This window comes from Bicyclus anynana, chromosome 7 (genome assembly GCF_947172395.1).
Source record: "Bicyclus anynana chromosome 7, ilBicAnyn1.1, whole genome shotgun sequence".
In the NCBI taxonomy this organism is placed as follows: domain Eukaryota; kingdom Metazoa; phylum Arthropoda; class Insecta; order Lepidoptera; family Nymphalidae; genus Bicyclus; species Bicyclus anynana.
In genome coordinates, this window is record NC_069089.1 from 13,828,098 (window position 1) to 13,848,526 (window position 20,429).

Consider the following 20,429-nt stretch of genomic DNA (forward strand, 5'->3'; position numbering starts at 1 on the left):
CTGTATGCTTACTTTGAGGCTAGATAGTGATGTGTATTGTTTGAGTATTTATTTATTTATTTACATATATAAAATAATAGGATATGATTCTGGAGTAGTTCTGACAAGGAGTTCCATCTATCTATCTAAAGTTGAAGAGTTTGTTTGTTTGCTTGAACTACTAATTCGATTTAATAAAGTCTTTCAACGTTAGATAGCCCATTTATCCAGGAAGGCTATACATTATCCTTGTGTCCCTCCGGGAACGGGAACAACGCGGGTGAAACCGCGCGGCATCAGCTAGTTACTAATAAAAAGAAATGGCATTCTGGTCTATGAGTAATGGCTCTTTATTAACACTCGCGGGACTGTACTGAGTTACGCTAATCGCAGTTGCAGTTCTTAAAATTCTGCGTTAACTTGCGTGACTTGCAGAAATACAAATACTAAATCATTTTTGTGGTGGATAATGTGGTCTGGCTGTGACAACGCAAATATGACCTCTGCCTCCAATTCCGGAGGGTGTGGGTTCGAATCCGGTCCGGGGCATGCACCTCCAACTTTTCAGTTGTGTGCATTTTAAGAAATTAAATATCACGTGTCTCAATCGGTGAAGGAAAACATCGTGAGGAAACCTGCATACCAGAAAATTATCTTAATTCTCTGCGTGTGTGAAGTCTGCCAATTCGCATTGGGCCAGCGTGGTGGACTATTGGCCTAAACCCTCTCATTCTGAGAGGAGACTCGAGCTCAGCAGTGAGCCGAATATGGGTTGATGATGACGAAGGCGCCGAAATGTCCTATCTCAAAATTTCCATGTTTAAGGGGCCGGACTTTACAGCAGTGATTCCCAAAGTGGTCTATATCGACCCCTAGGGGTCTATGACAAACTGCAAGGGCTCTATGTCAGCGAAAAAAAATGTTTGGGGGTCCATCAAATGAAAATGGTTTCCACGATAGTGGATCATAACACATACACTGATAGTACCTATTTTTTACATCATATTATCTTATAATATCAAATCACATACATTATTTAAAAAGTAATTATGAAGTAAAAAAATATTATATTTATATATGTTTATAAAATGTGTAAGTTGTAGGATACATAAAATCAATATCAAATAAGTAGGGGTCTACCCAACACGGAAAAACATGGCAAGGGGTCTACGACACAAAAAAGTTTGGGAAACTCTACTTTACACCAAGTTCATGAATTCGACCCCCTCCCGCAGGACTAAGGTCGTGTGTACCCTCTACTGACACCTAACAAATAGAAGGGTAACAACGGTAATATTGGTCATATTTAAAATATGTACTTGGCAAAATGTATCTTAGAAAGGGTGTTACAAACACTCTATATCACAAACAAGTTAACGCCGCGCGTTTTCACCCGCGTGTTTCCCGTTCTCGTATATTGATAAATGGTCTATCTAACACTGAAATAATTTTTCAAATCGGACCAGTAGTTCCTGAGATTAGCGCATTCAAGCAAACAAACAAACTCTTCAGCTTTATAATATTAGTATAGATGAAACTCTTTGTCAGAACTCCTCCAGAATCATATCCTATTATTTTATATATGTAGATACAATATAAAATATGCAAATTAAAATAATAGACAAGTTCCACGTTTAATAGAATCTAGAAACAGCTTCATCATTAAATACACCCTCTTTCTCTAGGTATCTTTATGAAGTTGTCTTGTTTATTTTTGTTGCGTCGTTAAGAGCTTATATAAATAAGGGACCTATACAAGTACGTCCGTATTTAACAGAGTTAAGAGCTATACGAAACCAACCTAAGTCGCACTCAAGACAGTTGAGTTCCTTGTTGGTGAATAAAAGCAAATAGAAATACTTCCTTCCTTTCCAAGAGGCTTAAAAATAATCCGTTCTTTGTGATCGGTCAAATATAAAATACAACTTTATACCGTCACAAGAAAAACGACACAACTTAAAGTTTCAAACATTTTAACTTGCTTCACAATATAGTTATTAAAAAGAAAATACTGTTGTATTTTTATGTTAAAGGCGGGATTATATTTGTCTGACGTGTCGCATCACAACAGAATCGCTATCATACATCTATATATATAGAAAAGAAAGTCGTGTTAGTTACTCCACTTATTAACTCACGAACGGCTGAACCGATTTAGCTGAAAATTGGCAGGGAGGTAGTTTAGAGCCAGGAGAAGGACATAGGATACTTTTACTTTTTTTTATACTTTTTGGGTAGGGTAGGGTAGGGGTAGGGTTAGAGGTAGTTGAAAGTTTACATCGAGTTTCACGCGGACGAAGTCGCGGGCGTTCGCTAGTTGTGTAATATGTGATACATTGATACCGATTCTGTTCTGATACTGATGATAGTATCATACATTTTGTAATAAGACAAATATATAATTCCGCCTTTAGTGATCATTATTTCTCTCTGTTGTTTTAATTAAAAAAACATTCTTATATTTTTTAAAATGGCGAGGGCTGCGACGTTAGTTTGTACTCGTAAAGTGTTTTTCAGAAAGCATGGGTACGGTGACAGTCGCCTGTATGACGTTCGTAACACGTATTGTTAACGTAAATCGCGGCAAACTTTCAAGAGTGAAACGAACTGTCACCCGCGCCATCCTACATGAAACGAACTATAATTTCGTAATTTTTAGCGGGTCAGATAAGTTTGTGGCACTATACATTAAACCAGTCATAAATTATTTCAAAGATATAGAGCAGGAACACGAAAAGACCTCGATACATTATGACGTGTATCTACGCGTCATATCAAAATAAATCACATTATCACGGTAATCCATTACGTGTGAACCTATCAACGGTGTAAAAAACAAGATTTTGTGCAATCGTAAAATATTTTCACTTAAGATTGTGAAACCTACCTACGTCAGCATTTCGTTTCGTTTTGTTAATCGCATTATTTAGGCTTGAATCACATGTACCTATCATTGAAAAGCATTGTATGGCTGTGTTGTGTAATGTATGTAACTTTCTCGCTGGTCTAGTAATTATCTTAGATGCCTGCGGCTCACGAGATCCTGGGTTCGAGTCTTCGTCATCATCATCATCGTCATCATCATCATCATCATCATCATCATCATCATCATCATCATATCAGCCGATGGACATCCACTGCAGGACATAGGCCTTTTGCATGTTTTGTCGTCATCTGGTGGGGGGTCGAGCAACACAGCGTTTCCTGCTTTTAGTGCGGGGTCGCCATTCCAACACCTTGGGAACTTGGGAACGTCCATCGGCTGTTCGAACTAAGTGCCCCACCCATTGCCACTCCAGCTTCGCTACTTGCTGAGCTGTTTCTTATGGTATCGTAACTTTGGTTATTATTCTTATATACAAAGTTTAAATCATATTATAATAATAATTTAATATATTATATCATTATCATCATCATCATGGACGTCCACTGGTTCGGTTCCAGTTGACTTTGGTTCTTCTGCGGATTTCCTCAAACCATTAAACCTATTTAATTAGTTTGTTAATTGGACTTTGAACAAGACTTCACGGCTTATTTTATCTATGAACCTTCAGAATAAATAAAAGGATTTCTTCTGACACAAAGATTAATTAAATGTTTATTGGTTTTATTAAGATCGGACTAGCTTTTATAAAATGTCCATTTCCCATTATCTCACAGTGTAAATTATGGAAATCTACACAATGAGATCCTGACTACAGGATCTCTTTTAATATTTGCAGGATCACAAAAGGTGAGAAGAAAAACGACTATTTTGAATTTTTGCAGCGGAGTGTCCGTTATAATTTAATTTTGTGTATATATACAGAATTTTCATAGACAATATAGATAAAACAATATAAAACAGTAATGTTCACAGATAATGTATTGATTATAAAGTCAAGTCCGCACTATCATATTATAGGCCTCGACCGCACTATCAACAAGCCACATTTTGGCGTTAACATAAATTCCCCCCTCTGAAACGTTAAACGTTTAAGAATCAGTAGGAGGGCACAGGGGTAAATGCCGTTTAACGCTCGTCGCACTACTTTCCGTGCAGCGTGGACGAGAAATGTGGTGACCCTGAGGTGTGTGATGCTGCCTTCTTGCCGTAGAACTTCAGTTGGTTCTCTGGTCTTCAATTCAAGTCGATGATGATGATTAACGTGGTCAGACGCCGGCCGACCAGTAAGTGCCCTGGGAAGAGAGGGAGAAAGTTAGGAGAGGAAAATATAGGATGCAAGGGGTATACTATTTAGTATAGCCACCACTCGAATATAAAAACGTGCACTGCTCCTCAAATATATGAGATTACTAACTACTGTCTTAAAATTGAGATGCCTTATTTTGACTTGATGCCCTCTCCCCATAGCTCACAGCAATGAGGCGCATAAATTATAAATTAAAATTCATTTGCATGTTGCAGAGAGTTGCTAATATGCTCGATTCTTGAATAAAAAAATAATGAATTTGCATGCAGCTGACATGACAGTTAGAAATACGAAGGTAATTATCAGACGCTGTTCTAGTAAATCTCCCATTGTGGGAGTTATCGCTAGTCCACAGTGGAGGGTGATCCTTATGCGATCATGCACAGTGCGTAGTGCTAATATTCTTCCCCCCTGTGGACATACTGTTTGTATAGTGGAATAATACAATGAGTGCATTAGTTGAGTGTGTTCATAGTGACACAATAATTTTGTTATGACGTGATGAATGTCTAAAATGACTCGGTATTTCTTGTCGTACCGGTACGCTGATGAATCCAGCCTTGGAAATGATTTCCTCAATTTTGTGTGGAATAAATAAGCAGTATTTTTAGCTTTATGATGACTAGAATCAAATATAATTCGAGACACATATGCGGGACAATGCTTTAATTTAATTATATTTATGTTAAAATGATTTTTAAATGTAAAAATATCTGGCTTAATAATAGCCGAGCGCGCCTTTAATTCCGCCAATATAACGAGTACAACGTTTAAATTGCACCAATATAATACGCATATAGGTGTGAGGTATGAACCTAGGACTGCTACGCCAGACCTAGCGGCGTGCAGCGCTGAGGATAGCTCCATTCGTGGAGTTATTATGTTAGGCTTCGCAGTTAGAACTACCCGCGATTTCGCGCGCGCGATGTTTGTCTTGAAGTAAATGCAAGCGCGATACTCACACATTGACTCGTCGTAAAACGAACTAATTTCGACCTTAACGTGATTGTCACAAGGCTCATATCGCGAAGTATTCAATGTGTTGCGAATGTTTGTTTTCGCTTGCATACTCTCGCACTCTTTAAAAGTATTACGTGATCTTATTTGATCGCATTCTAAACTAAACGCCCTTATCCTTTGATTAGGTACTCGTATTTTAGATACAAATAAGATTGATTGAATGGACGGTGAAAGTAATTCTAGCGGCTCGAAAATTTTACAAGTCTCCAAAACTATTTGAAGTTTATTAATGCTTGAAGGTACTTGACGTGAAAATAATTTTATCATGTAAGATTGAGTAAATGAATTCCCTTGGGCCGTTGGTGAATCCCTAAGGGGTAATCGGACGCTAAAACGACCTGATTGTAAGCGAGTTGTATATTTATCAAATTGTTGTTCACACAATTTCTCGCCATTGATTAGTGATTTTTGAGGTAATTTTTCGACCTCCCCGATTTTTGATACTTGTTTAACTGATTGTTCGTCAGATGACGCACCACAAACAAAATTGTTTCGCTTAATGTTACAGCTACTCTGGCTTATAGGTTCGGGAATAATCGACCATAATTGAGCGTTGTCTAAATATGGCCTTCCGTAACCTAATGAATTTTTAATGAACCCTATATCATCGCAGAAAATGTTGCGGTTATATTCCAAAACTTGGATTGGAGGCAGTTTTAACCCGATTTTATTACTGACCTGCTCGTGGATAATCGGAGATGCACTACAGGTGTCTTTAGATCTCGAAGATCTGGCATTGCGCGACATTATATCGCGCGCCATAACAATGGCACTAATGAAACCATCTTCGATGTCTTCGCGAATATCTAGTTCATCCTGTAAATCACTTGAATTTAAGCATTCTATTTGGCACTGTAAATTTAAGAATTCGTTTTCTAAGCACTCGAATTTGTTTAATTTTATTTCTAAAGTACTTAATTGTAACGAATCTAAGGAAAGTTCACTTATTACACTCAAATGATTTTTAAACCTCGTTACGCGTCGCTTTATTATGTTACGTTGTAGAACTAATTCGTCAAGAGACATCGTTTACGATTTGCAACCGCGAGTGGACTAAACAAACCGGTTCCTTATCGCTTGCACTGACGTTCCTTTGTAACCTATTGATGCGCGGCTGGATAAATTTTAACGTTATAAATTGAGTTTAGTAATTAGTTTTACGTGCGGCGATAGTTACAATTTTTTGAATTTGATTAAGTATTAAACAATGATGGTTCACGTATGATATGAAGTGCGAATTTGAAAATTAGTGAATGTTTCATGCAAAATGGATGACTATACTAATAGTGCGTGATATTATAAGGGTTATTTTGGTTCGATGGATGTTTGTGATGTGATTGTGAGATGGATTAGTGGATGAATGGATGAATATGAATGTTTGTGAGTGGATTTAGACACTTATCTGAATATTTCGGCCCGACGACTACGCCGGCTTCCGATGAGATTTTCTTGTCACGTCTCGACACTGCGGGACGCTGCGGTTCGCTCTGATGCTGCAGATGCGATGATTTGCGGCTCGGCGACTACGCCGGCTTCTGCTGGTGATGCTTCGCGTTGCGCCTGGTGCTTGCGGAACTGAAAAGCCCCGGCCTAGCTGCTACGGTCTTGCTATCTTCGTCGGCCCACGACTACGCAGGCGTCCGAAGTTGTTTTAGGTATCCCGATTTGCGGGATGAATATTTACGCGGCCCAGCGACTACGCCAGAATCCGGTCTTGATTGATTGCCTTGCGCCTGGTGCATGCGGAACTCAGTCCCGGCCTGGCTGCAACGGTCTTGTATGTTCGGCCCCACGACTACGCGGGCGTCCGATGTTGATTCCTCTTGTTGCGCCCGGTACTTGCGGAACTGGCGGGTCCCGGCCTGGCAGCAACGGTTTTCTTTGTTTGAGCCTAATACCGCGAAACGAATTTTGGCGTTTCGGTGATGGCTTCGTAGACTTCTCGCTGGATTTTGATTTTCTTCTCAGGTTTTTGTAGTTTTGTCACACGGTCGCCAATTATGTAAATTATGGAAATCTACACAATGAGATCCTGACTACAGGATCTCTTTTAATATTTGCAGGATCACAAAAGGTGAGAAGAAAAACGACTATTTTGAATTTTTGCAGCGGAGTGTCCGTTATAATTTAATTTTGTGTATATATACAGAATTTTCATAGACAATATAGATAAAACAATATAAAACAGTAATGTTCACAGATAATGTATTGATTATAAAGTCAAGTCCGCACTATCATATTATAGGCCTCGACCGCACTATCAACAAGCCACATTTTGGCGTTAACACACAGATTATCACTCATTATACAATCTCTAACTTTTAAGTACAACTAGTACATTAAAACAACTGTGTAAACGACTGAAAAAACTTTCAAAATGGAAAATATTGCTCTGACGTGCGTTGATTAGATAGATTACATTACTCAAATTGGGTATTAGCGATTACACGTATGAATTATTGTAATCTTTGTAATTGCTGCCTATACATTGCAATATGTACATACCTGTAACATTACATCATGTTTATTGTAAAACTAGTGGACGCCTGCGATTTTGTCCACGTAAAATTCAGTTTTTCACATATCCCGTAGAAACCATGCACTTTTTCAGGGATAAAAAGTAGCCTTTGTGTTGCTCTATAATATTCTATCTTCCAATGAAAGACCTATTAAAATCGGTCCAGCCGTTCAATAGATTAGCCCGGACAAACAGACAGGCAGACAAAAATATAAAAAAAGCTTGATTGTGTTTTCGTATCTTGTAAATAACTATAAAGAACTTGATAAATCACAGTTCTGTATCTTGGAATCGCAGACAGACACTAATTTTATTTATATGTTTTGATGTTTAACTTAATGAAAATACAAAATGTTGTTGTTGGTAAATCAAATAAAAAGAAATTTGGTTACTTTAGTGACCAATGAATATTTATGGTGCAATGAATATATTTTTTTGGGATTAACCAGTTAAGTAGGTAAAGTGTTTTTATTAATTTTAAACAAACTTTTAGAGGAATTTGTAGTGCCAAATCTTATATATTTTCAACATTTAACCCTCACACACGTTTCACTTCAAAAACAGCAGCATCCTTATGAGATATAGACTTGATCTGATATTGACTAGTCAGTTTATTGCTGACTAGTCAATATAATAATAGCAAAATGATATAATAATAACAAAATGATTATTCATTATTCAAATTAATTTCCCTGAAGTAACGTGAACTATTTAGTCTCGTAGTAAGTAATTTCGGTCACGGTGATTGTGGTCGCAAACCTCCAAAACGACTTGACCGATTTTAATGATTATTTTTTTGTGTATTTAGTACGAGTACGTAATAATAGTACTACGTCGTAAACTATTTTTCACCTCTTTCTAATATTATAAAACTGTAGAGTTTGTTTGTTTGCTTGAACGCGCTAATCTCAGGAACTACTGGTCCGATTTCAAAAATTATTTTAGTGTTAGATAGCCCATATAATGATTTATTTATTTTGCTATCATCCGCGAAAATTCGGCGAACCCATGCGACAACGTCACCCAGGTCCGACAAAATACTCTCTACGTACGTTTCACCCCGAAACCGGAGCATCCTCAGGAGATGTTGACTCTACAACGTGCAATTGCTTTGCAATTGCGACGTTGTCGCATGGGTTCGCCGAATTTTCGCGGATGATAGCAAAATAAATAAATCATTATATAATCATGATGAACTTCCGCAAAGTAACGCCTGCTTCTATCCAATATTTAGATAGCCCATTTATCGAAGAAGGTTATAGGCTATATTTTATCCCCGTATTCGTACGTGAACGAGAACCACGCTGGAGAAACCGCGCGGCGTCTACTAATTTTTACATATAAGAAATATAAATGGTAGAATAACGTTTACCGGGTCATAAAGTATATTTTCTAAGCTATATATCTAAAGATAAGTTAACTTGAACTTCCAAACAAATCTCCATTGTACCTTCACATTCAACTTGTGAGCGTTCTCCACAAACGTAAACCCGTCGCAGTTATATTAGTTAGGAACTTCCTTGCAATCTCCCGAGATTTGTATGAAACCACTCAAATGCATTTAATAAAAGTTATTTAGCACATACAATAATATATTATTTTAGTTTTGCTTCAAACGTTTCGCATTGTCTGTTTGCATGAGAATTTTTGCATTATAAATTAAATATTTCTCTCTGTTTTCATATACTTGCTTGGTTAACAAGATTCTTTTCGCTTTAACATTTAAAAATGTTTTTAATTTATTTTACGTTGCCTGAAACGACTTTTAGAAGTTGTTTTCTCTCTTAATTTATTTATGACGAACAATAGAAGATGGTAGACGTTGAAAAAAAGTTAAGTAGCTTAAATTTGCAAAGCACAAAACAAATATTTATAATTTTGCGACCGAAATGAAGTTTTATTATTTTGATCCCTTAGATTTGATTCCAAGTGATTAAAATATTATTTATTTATTTTTTAATTCTATGAAAATACAGGTCAATGTTTATTTCGGTGATATATGTCGAAAATATTATATCAGGTGGAATGTTGTCGATTCCGAATCGAAAATATGACCTTAGAACTAGTATTATCCGTCCCCTAACGCTCTGAATTTGTGTCGATACGAGCTTATCTTAGAAAGTAGTTAAGTACTGAACGGATTGTCATATCGTTTTCAACAAAAGAAAAAAAATATTGTCTATAGGTACTGCTTGCCAATATAGACAATATTTTTTTTCTTTTGTTGAACCCATCGATATAAATCGTCAGATGGGCTCCTCCATATTAAAGAACGCGCAATGTTATGTCATTACTCAAAGACGCACATCTTAACTAAGTATGATATGATCGATGGTTGAACCTACCTTTTTAAAACCACTAAAAAGCTATGGTACGATGCTTGTAAACTATGTATTCCTAAATCGAAAAAATGCAATGTTTTATTTAGCATTGGTTGTTATATGGCAGCTTTTAGCGGAAGTAATACAGACGAAGAAACGTGTTCTATAAGTCAAATGTAAGATATAATTAATGTGAGTCCATGTTTGTCCACAGCCATGGAGAAGACTTGATCGTGACACCGTTCGCACAGGTGCTGGCCAGTCTACGCAGCGTCCGCAACAACTTCCTGTGCCTCACCAATGTGCCGGCCTCTAAGTGAGTACTGCTTCGGTTTATTATCGTATCTCCATTGTTATCAACCTATTTTAAAGGCCCGCTACTAGGGATGGGCAAACAGATAAAATATATCGATATATATCGTATCGATAGTTTTGAAATGTATCGATAATTATTTTCTAAAAATATCGATATTTTTTGCCCAAAGAAGACTACTATATATTAAGCACTGTCAAATGTAATGTGTAGTAAAAGTAGTGTGTAGTAAATAATACCTATTTAAGTAGCACTGGCTTCTAAGACCTTCAGTCTTCACTGCACAGACCACAAACGGGGCATAGACTATAGATAATTTTCTTAATAGTTCCATGATATTTTTATTCATTTGTTCGTTTTTGATACTCGAAAATAAATATCGAAAAAAAATAAAACACCGATATATATCGATTATTTTCGGAAAAAATGTCGATATTTTGATATATCGATTTTTTTTGCGCAAGCCTACCCGCTACAGGGTCAGGCCCTGCAGGAGTGGGAGTATGAACCTTAAACCCACCGCTCTGCTAGTAAATTATAACATTCAAATCGTCTGACTATTGAATAATCTCCAACACATTTCTGCAATTCTAACTTGACAAGGCAAATAAAGTTAAGTAAATAAGAGGAATGACATTTTTATCAGACGGCTGTATGTCTGTCTGCTGTAATGACGTTTTTCTAGTGCAAATAAGTATGGAATTCAATTATTCTGTTTGCAAATAAATTATTTACTGTGTTTTTTTCTGTTCTATACAGTTGTTTAACATCTAACAAATCCTCTTTATAAATACTATTCGTTTAAACATAAAACAAAAGAGAATCGAAACTTAAGGCTTTTGTACAAAGTTGTATGATTAAAATCAGTAGCTGAATAAATAACACCAATTTTTTGCAATTTTTTATGTACTTGCTAATCTTTGCCTTAACTAATGAATTGATGCAGTTTTCTGAGGTAAATTATGCTAACCATAAAGCAATACAGCTTATGCTTAACATAAAGCAAACATTCTCTGTCATGAAACCTGCAGACTCTACCCATTAGGCCAAGCCTCCTCCTTATATTAGGGCATATAGAGCTTAGACCTTCACGCTTCTTTTCGACGGTGGGAGATACTAACTTTTTTTGGACGGCCTCCGTGGCGCAGTGGTATGCGCGGTGGATTTACAAGACGGAGGTACAGGGTTCATCCCCGGCTGGGTCGATTGAGGTTTTCTTAATTGGTCCAGGTGTGGCTGGTGGGAGGCTTCGGCCGTGGCTAGTCACCACCCTACCGACAAAGACGTACTGCCAAGCGATTTAGCGTTCCGTTACGATGTTGTATAGAAACCGAAAGGAGTGTGGATTTTCATCCTCCTCCTAACAAGTTAGCCCGCTTCCATTTTAGACTGCATCATCACTTAATATCAGGTGAGATTGTAGTCAAGGGCTAACTTGTGAAGAAAAAAAAACTTAATTATAAGATATCTAAATAACTAAAACCTCATATACGACTTTGGTTTTAGTTCATTAACGCACCATCTAAATCCAATACTGTTCTCGCCCACGAGCAAACCAATATTGGTATTTGGCCAGCAAAATATTTATCCCCTCATGGCCAATCTAGCACAGATAGATAACGTTTATTTTTAACCATCAAAGATAAATCAAACAAACGTCGAATCAATTTCAAGATTGATTTAAGGCCCACTCAATAAACATGTAACAGTTTATTTTATTCTTCTTATATCAAAATAAATCGTACGCATGGGTATTTATAGTATGGTATTTACTTAAAGGTAAACGTTTTACTATGTAAGAAAAACAACCCGACCACGAATAATAATTATAATCTCACTTTTAGGTCCCTCGCTGGCTGATATTGTTCAAGAGTTCTGATTTACGTTCTGCGAATATTTTATAATGGTAAATGGAGCCCATAATACCAAATTTCGATATACTCGAGCATCGTAGGGAGTTATTCGATTTGGTAGATTAGATGATAATAGGAAGAATAAATGGTTAGATTAGAGAATTTCCGCCTTTAAGGGTAGGGAAAAAAAAGAAAATTTGTATTGTTCCTTTAAAATTAAAATAATATAACATCACTTGTGGCTCCATATGTAGGTTTTATTTTGTAAATTTATAACCCCCCATGTATACACTGAAATCGTCGGGTTCGACGATAACACACTTCCCTTGACGAGGTAGTTTAGTATTCCTAAACCGTTTTTAAAAAAGTTTGCATATTACATGTTATGTTTGTTGACTTCTGAGTCATAAATTAGAGGAGCTCATTGTACTAGACATGCCAGCATCCGTAATACATGCGTCACTGCGCGTCATGCGTAAGAGCGAAGTCTCATTACTGCGTTGCATTATGGTGCGTCGTTTTCCATGTATTTTAACAGACATGTCTTACTAAAGCATTGCATCGTCGCAACGACGTTTCAACGGAAGACGGACAGTGCTTTGTTTGTGTCACAGTAAAATTGTAAATACCGTTATATAATAATGTACACTAACAATCTCTCGCGAGATTGTAAACCGCAACATACTGCTTACAATTTAACGTGATATTATTCGGTAGACTGTAAGGAAGGAAGTACAAAAATACCTAATCTAACATGAGCTTGAATTCTAAGCCACTCATTTCAGGTTCTTAGGCATATGTTGCGGTTCGCAATCTTTCGACAGTTCACAATCTCAAGAGACAGAGTATAATCTAACAATTTTTACAATTTTACAATTTTATGCATGTTTAAGGCTGACTGCGTGCGTCGTCCTCGTGCACTGGAACAACAACGTTGTGCGTTGACGCAACGCAGATGTTTTTTTATTTTTGTTATTCTTTACAAGTTAGCCCTTGACTAATCTGTGTAATCAAAAAAAATAGTAAGTAAAAATAAAGATGATGCAGTCTAAGATGGAAGCGAACTAACTTGTTAGGAAGAGGACGAAAATCCACATCCCTTTTCGGTTTCTACACGTCATCGTACTGGAACGCTAAAGCGATTGGCGGTACGTCTTTGCCGGTAGGGTGGTGATTAGTCACGGACGAAGCCTTCCTCCAGCCAAACCTGGGCCAATTAAGAAAATCTCCATCGGCCCAGCCGGGGATCGAACCCAGGACCTCCGTTTTGTAAAACCACCGCGCATACCACTGCGCCACGGAGGCCGTCAAAAACTGCAACAACCGCAACGTGTGGCATACAATACGTCTATCCGTTGCGACGACAACGCAACGCACTAATGAAGCAACGCCCTGAATGGGGGATGTATTCGAGCTGCGCGTACTTTATCACCAGACATGTCATAAATTTACTGTGACTTTATACACTTTCAATAATGACGCACTCGCTGATAATGGAGGCATATTGAATGTCTGATCATAAATCATGTTTGAGATGCCAAAGAATTTGCTTTGGTATGTTAGATGATGACACTTCAATAGCTGAATGGTTTAGATTTAGAAGTTAGACATAAATCTTATAAGTCCAATTGGACTATTGCCGAACTAAGTTTTAGTTTAACATAAACTAAAAAAGCCTATTATTGGAATAGTATGGAATAGTATAAATATTTTTTATTAATTTCAGTTATCGACCATTTTGGTTTTGGGATTATTTAAATATTCCCTAATAAATTGGAAAGACTATGATTGGTGACTACAACAATATTTATTAATCACCGACGCAAAAAGATGGGTGTTATAAGTTTGATATGTCTGTCTGTCTGTGGCACTATTACTCCATAACGGATAAAGCGATTTCAATTTAGTTTGTTTTGTATGAAAGGTGATTTATGTGTGAGTGTTCTAAGACATGATGATGTCTCAAATGAAAGCGCACTGAAAGAGAATATTGATGACTTGATCGAGAGTGTAATTAACAATTTCGTGACCTTCGTGAGTTTTCAAAATTTTAAAATTTATGCTATCAAACTAAATATCAAATGTAATCTATACTGATATTATAAACAGGTAAAGTTTGTTAGGTTAGGCTAAATATATATACATTATCTCTGGACCTAATTAACGGATTTTGAAAATTCTTTTACCGCTAAAATGTCACGTTATTTGTGAGTGTCATAGGCTATCCTTTATCCCCATTTTCCTACGGTAACGGGTACAACGCGCCCATTTTCCTACGGTAACGGGTACAACGCGGGGAAACCGTGAAGCGTCTGCAAGTATCAAATGTAACTATTATATACGTTAAGTTAAATTACTCTCTGAATTACTTTACTCTTATCAGCAAAATAGTGTGCGCAGTCAGAAACTTGTTAATAATACTGTACCTAGACTGATGGGGACATTCCTCTCGTGAATTTGAACACAGTCATTAAATCGCTTTGTTGTGAACCCCGACGTTTACGAGTCTCCAACAAGGCATTAATCGGTATATTTATGTGCTAAGGGCTTTAATCAATGTTCCACCCCAACTTGTTTACTTTACCTAAAAACGGTCGATGTTTATTGCTAGACGTAGGTCTCTTGTAACGGTCAATGTACTCAGCTCCCCTAGCCAAGTAGCACGTCGATTCTCTTTCTACGATCGTTAACGCTTCGAAAACTAGAAAAATGTATGGGAATGACAGATCTTGATCACGTGACCTGTCGGTAGTAAATGTCATTCACTTACGTCTTTCTAGTTTTCGAAGCGTTAGCGATCGTAGAAAGAGAATCGAGGTGCCACTTGGCTAGGGGGGCTGGTTCATTCAAATATCCATAATTCATGAAAGAATTTAAATTTGAAAAAAAATGGGGTTTCTCCCCCTACATGTAAGTTGAGAATGATTTATTTCTCGTTTATCATAAATAGTGGGATGTCTACGTCAACAAAAAAATATTGTGGGAGCACTTTTTTGTATATATTTACTGTCATGGCATTAGTATAGTATATATTAGTTTATTATGTTATGTATTTTTATTATTTTACTAGTAGACGCTACGCGGTTGCACCCGCGTGGTTCTCGTTCCCTTAGGAATACGGGGATAAAATATAGCTGGTAGCCTTCTTCGATAAATGGGCTATCTAAAACTGAAAGAATTTTTGAAATCGGACCAGTAGTTGCTGAGATTAGCGCGTTCAATCAAACAAACAAACTCTTCAGCTTTATAATATTAGTATAGATAATATTAGTGTGTAATTATTTGAATGTATGTATTTTATTTTATTTATATGTATATATGCATTCTCGTGTTTTGTCAAGTTGCCTGGAAGAAATCGCTACTTAGCGATAAAGCCGCCTTTCGTATCCTACTTCTGTGCTGTACTTTTTGCTGTCTTACTATTTGTTTTTTCTTATTTTGTGGTGTACAAATAAAGTATAAATAAATAAATAATAAATATTTTTCAATTCAGGGATCCATACTTGTGTATTATTCATCCTACACTGCGCGAGGCCTGACACTTACTTTCGTTCATTTCATATGTAATTTTTGTTCAAGGGCTTGTAGTCTAATATAGATACATAAGATAAACAAACAGAAAGTAAAGGATCAAGTAATGTGCGTTAATGAAAAATGTTTCCAAGCCGGCCTTCGTGAGACATTTTAGGATACACAAATATTTGTTCAGGAGCGACGCCACCTCACGACGTAACAGTAAAATATTTACACTTATATTGTTTCCCTTCACATCCCTTTTAATTATTAAAAAAATAAAGTTTAAAAACTATAACCCGACTACGTAAAAAGGGGTTTAAAAAGAACGAAACAAGAAAATGTTTTAGATTAAAATTGTACAGAGCGGTCATGGTAGAGCCGTGGCTTCGCCGTACCTAGTCGGGTAAAAATAGGTTTGAATACTGAATATCACTCAGTGTTCAAGCCTAAGATACTGATTTTTTTTAATTATTTTATTACTTACAAGTTACCCCTTGACTACAATCTCACCTGATGGTAAGTGATGATGCAATCTAAGATGAAAGCGGGCTAACTTGTTAGGCGGAGGATGTTCGTTTATTCTTTTTTTTTTTTACAAGTTAGCCCTTGACTACAATCTCACCTAAATGAAGTGATGATACAATCTAAGATGGAAGCGGGCTAACTAGAAGGAGGATGAAAATCCCTTTCGGTTTCTACACGAAATCCGGAACGCTAAATCGCTTGGCGGTACATCTTTGTCGGTAGGGTAGTAACTAACGGCGGCCGAAGCCTCCCACCAGCCAAAACTAAATCAAAATAACTGAAATGCGTCTTAGAAGTCGGTTCAATTTTTATGTTAAAAATATTATTTTATTAAATCTGTTATTCTGTATCTATTAATCTGTAAATCTGTAAATTAGAGAGACGAATATCTTAGCAATCCTTGGATTCGCCGTGCGGGTGCCGGGTCCAATTAGTGTCTAATTGGTAAAAGCGGAAATGTTGTGATATTGCGTCAATGTTTTAAGTAAGAAAGTAAATGAATACTGATGAGTGATGACTTACTGAATATTCACACCACCGCTATGCTCAAAGACAAAGTCAAAGTTTAATTAACTTCGATAATTAAATTAGAACAATAAATTGTGAATCATCGATAATTTTTTTTTTAATATTTTACCTTTCAAAATTATCGTCAGTTTGTATACAGCGTACTGGGGAGTATTTCCCATAACTCGGGGTTATATTCTTCACCTAAAATTAATTAAAAATGTTCAAGGACCATGTGTTCTAAAATCTTAAAATGTGTCCCTTACACGCATCCTTATAATTATGACGTAGCCAAGTTTTAAGTATTTTATAATGCAAGGATAGATGGATAGATAAAGGCGTGTTTTACATGGATATTCTTTACATTTGAATTACTTTGTTTGAAAACATAAAATGTTTTTATTTTTTTGTTAAAAAACAGTTCGTTTTCTACAAGGGTCTCGTTAATCGATCGATATTCACTCATATTCGGCTCACTGCTGAAATAGTCTCCTCTCAGAATGAGAGAGATAAGGCCAATAGTCCACCACGCTGACCCAATGCGGATTGGCAGATTTCACATACGCAGACAATTAAGAAAATTCTCTGGTATCGTGATTTAACAAAACAATGCATGGTGGGATATTCGACTTTTATATAAGTGTCCCACGCGGCTAAAGTCCCGAAATTTTGCTTGTTCAATACTACATAAATACATTCAATGGCATGTAAATATAAAATGAGCTTTATTCCATTAGTTTGCACGAAAAAACATTTAAATCCGAACGAAAATATATCTTCAAATAAAAGGGATTTTTTTTTCTCAAAGCAATCTTTTATTAGGGATAGGGATACTCTTGAACCTTTAATGTGCCGAGCCGTTTTCTTATTATGTTAAGTATTTTATTAAGTATTTTTGGATATTTACTCGTCTACCTTTTCATATTTAAGTGTAAGCTTCTTATTTATGCAAACGTAGAGATATCTCTGTTAAATATAACGTTTCAAAGCCTTGATTGCTCCACTTTTAAAAATGAGGGTATAAATCTCTAGTTTTCACACATAATAATAATCATAAAATTAATGAAAATAAATTCGATAAGAACTAAGAACAATTAGATGTTACGAAATAGAACTTTTTGTTGGGTATGGGGTGGTAGGTGGGTTTGTCATTTTTACGCTGAGAATAGCAAAATAAATAAATTATTTATGGTACTTAATAACACACACTAATAAATAACACCTATTTTCATTTTAAGTTAGTATAACAGTTGCCTTGTATATAGGCGACAAGTTTCTAATGGAGTAAAGCTTTCAGCAAATCGATAACGTACCAACCTTTCTAACCCGAGTTTCCTTAGCACTATAATATAACCAAGAGGGAAAAGCGATTATCACGAATAGTTACGGCTAAAGTAAATGCACTGCAGGTTTCTATCAGAGCTCCCATTCATACTCCTTTACCAAATAGGTACGTTCATCTATAGCTTGTATATAGCGCTTTTATAACGAAGCAGAGATGTACATAGCAGAGTGATTAACTCCAACCGTAATCTTAGATAATCACGTGATAATTTTTTAACGTCATCTATCGATAATCTTATTTGTCTATTCCTACAAGGCTCCATATAGTAACTTTAAGCATAAATGGTTTAATTCCCAAGGATTTTGCATTATACATGCTAAACTTTATAAAGATGGATTGAGGTGTTTTACTGTTCACGCATAAACTACTGATCCCATTTGGAAGAATGCTGTATGCATTTATAAAAGTCTTATTAAACAGTGGTTTAGGCTGCAAATTATGTACCGTAAATGATATCGGATCTGTAAGATCTTTCAGTCCTTATTTTTATAAAATTACTTTTAATTAAATCCAAGAAAATAGTCTATAATAACGATTTTGTTCAATCATTTCAGATCACGGAGATCATCGGGTGCGGCAACCGCTGTCACGCCGCAACCCAAAAACCTAAACCCAGGAGGTAAGCGAACCTACATGTACCTACCATAGAATAAACTTTACCAATAACTATTGGATAGAAGCAGGCGTTACTTTGCGGAAGTTCATCATGAATAGGTCCGACGAAATACTCTCTACGTACGTTTCACCCCGAAACCGGAGCATCCTCAGGAGATGTTGACTCTACAACATGCAATTGCAAAGTGTCGTTTTCGACCTTTGCTTCGTCTTTTACCAATAATTCAATGGAAGCTATTTCGATGAGTGCAAATATATTTCTTAAGAAACCTAGGTATAGTCATTATGTCGGGAAAGCTTAGACTTAAATGGACATGACCTGGGGGGAACCTTGGAAAAGCTGTACATCAAATTCGGGACCAAGCTTTCCTATGTGCATTTCCCGCCATTTGAATACTTTTTTGTTGCCATATGCTCTATAATATAATTAAGGTTCTCTTCATTTTTCACCTTTCACTCATCGTTATTTACGAGTAGGCTTATTTATTACTAGCTTACCCGCGTTTTTACCCGCGAGGTTCCCGTTCCCGTAGGAATACGGGAATAATATATATATATCCTATAGCCTTCCTCGATAAATGGGCTATTTAACACTGAAAGAGTTTTTCAAATTAAACCAGTAGTTCCTGAGATCAGCGCGGATTACTACAGATTAGGTTATCCTACTAAAAATATATGTAATGGATATGTATTTGTAGATTAAAAAAAATATATCGTTTAACATTATCGTTCATTCGTACCTTACTTTACGTATATAGTAACGAAAAATAAATAAAACAGACATGTCCCGATAAAACGCAGATTATATGAGTAATCCCGCAATTTATCGGATTTAGGCAGGTACATCACCGGAAACGTACGACAATGTGTATTTTTATTACGAGTATGTAAAATACCTACTTTGGTTTAAGTATTACGTGGTATTACATATTTACCGCTGAACTGCCCATTTGCGAGATTTTAGTAATATGACCTAAAACAAAGGTTTATGTTAATAATCTTATCCTAACATAGGCAGTATTAGCAATCATCACCATCAACCTATATTCGGCTCACCGCTAAGCTCGAGTCTCCTCTCAGAATGAGAGCGGTTATGCCAAATAGTCCACCAAGTTCCAATGCGGATAGACTTCACACACGCAGAAAATTAAGAAAATTCTCAGGTATACAGGGTTCCTCACAATGTTTTCCTTCACCGTTCGTGCTTGTATAAGCAATAATACCCATAAACTGCTGGAAAATGGATTTTTTAAGGCTGTTCTAATTAATCACAACGGTCCTGCGCTGCGCCTCTTGCGTCTTCTTGGGCTCAAGCTTAAAATATTTTTAACCACGCTGCTCAAACTAAGAGCCGTGATAGCCCAGTGGATATGATCTTTGCATTCCGGAGGGTGTGGGTTCGAATCCGGTCCGGGCATGCACCTCCAACTTTTCAGTTGTGTGAATTTTAAGTAATTAAATATCACATGTCTCAAACGGTGAAGAAAAAAACATCGTGAGGAAACCTGCATACCAGAGAATTTTCATAATTATCTGCATCTGCCAATCCGCATTGTGTCCAATCTGCCAGTCTGCCAGCGTGGTGGACTATTGGCCCCTCTCATTCTGAGAGGAGACTCGAGCTCAGCAGTGAGCCGAATATGGCATATTTATAATGATGCTCAAACTGTATGTTTACAATACTACAAATGTATATATTAACATGACGAGTCTGACAAATTCTG

At 36.6% G+C, this 20,429-nt stretch overlaps 1 protein-coding gene and 1 long non-coding RNA gene across 13 annotated transcripts in view; one reads left to right on the forward strand and one right to left on the reverse strand.

Moving 5' to 3' along the window:
* Window positions 1-20,429, forward strand: part of LOC112044075 (cAMP-specific 3',5'-cyclic phosphodiesterase) — a 629,441-nt gene that overhangs the window by 523,925 nt on the left and 85,087 nt on the right. For all 12 annotated transcript variants that reach the window (XM_052882556.1, XM_052882561.1, XM_052882560.1 and 9 more), the window contains 2 exons: window positions 10,246-10,347; window positions 18,645-18,709. In XM_052882556.1, coding sequence (XP_052738516.1) covers window positions 10,246-10,347; window positions 18,645-18,709 — 167 coding nt within the window. The remainder of the gene's footprint in view (window positions 1-10,245; window positions 10,348-18,644; window positions 18,710-20,429) is intronic.
* LOC128198254 (uncharacterized) lies at window positions 3,732-7,454 on the reverse strand. Its single transcript, XR_008250982.1, has 2 exons — window positions 5,871-7,454; window positions 3,732-4,158 (listed from the first exon to the last, which is right to left on the reverse strand). It is a non-coding gene; the product is annotated as an uncharacterized LOC128198254 (long non-coding RNA).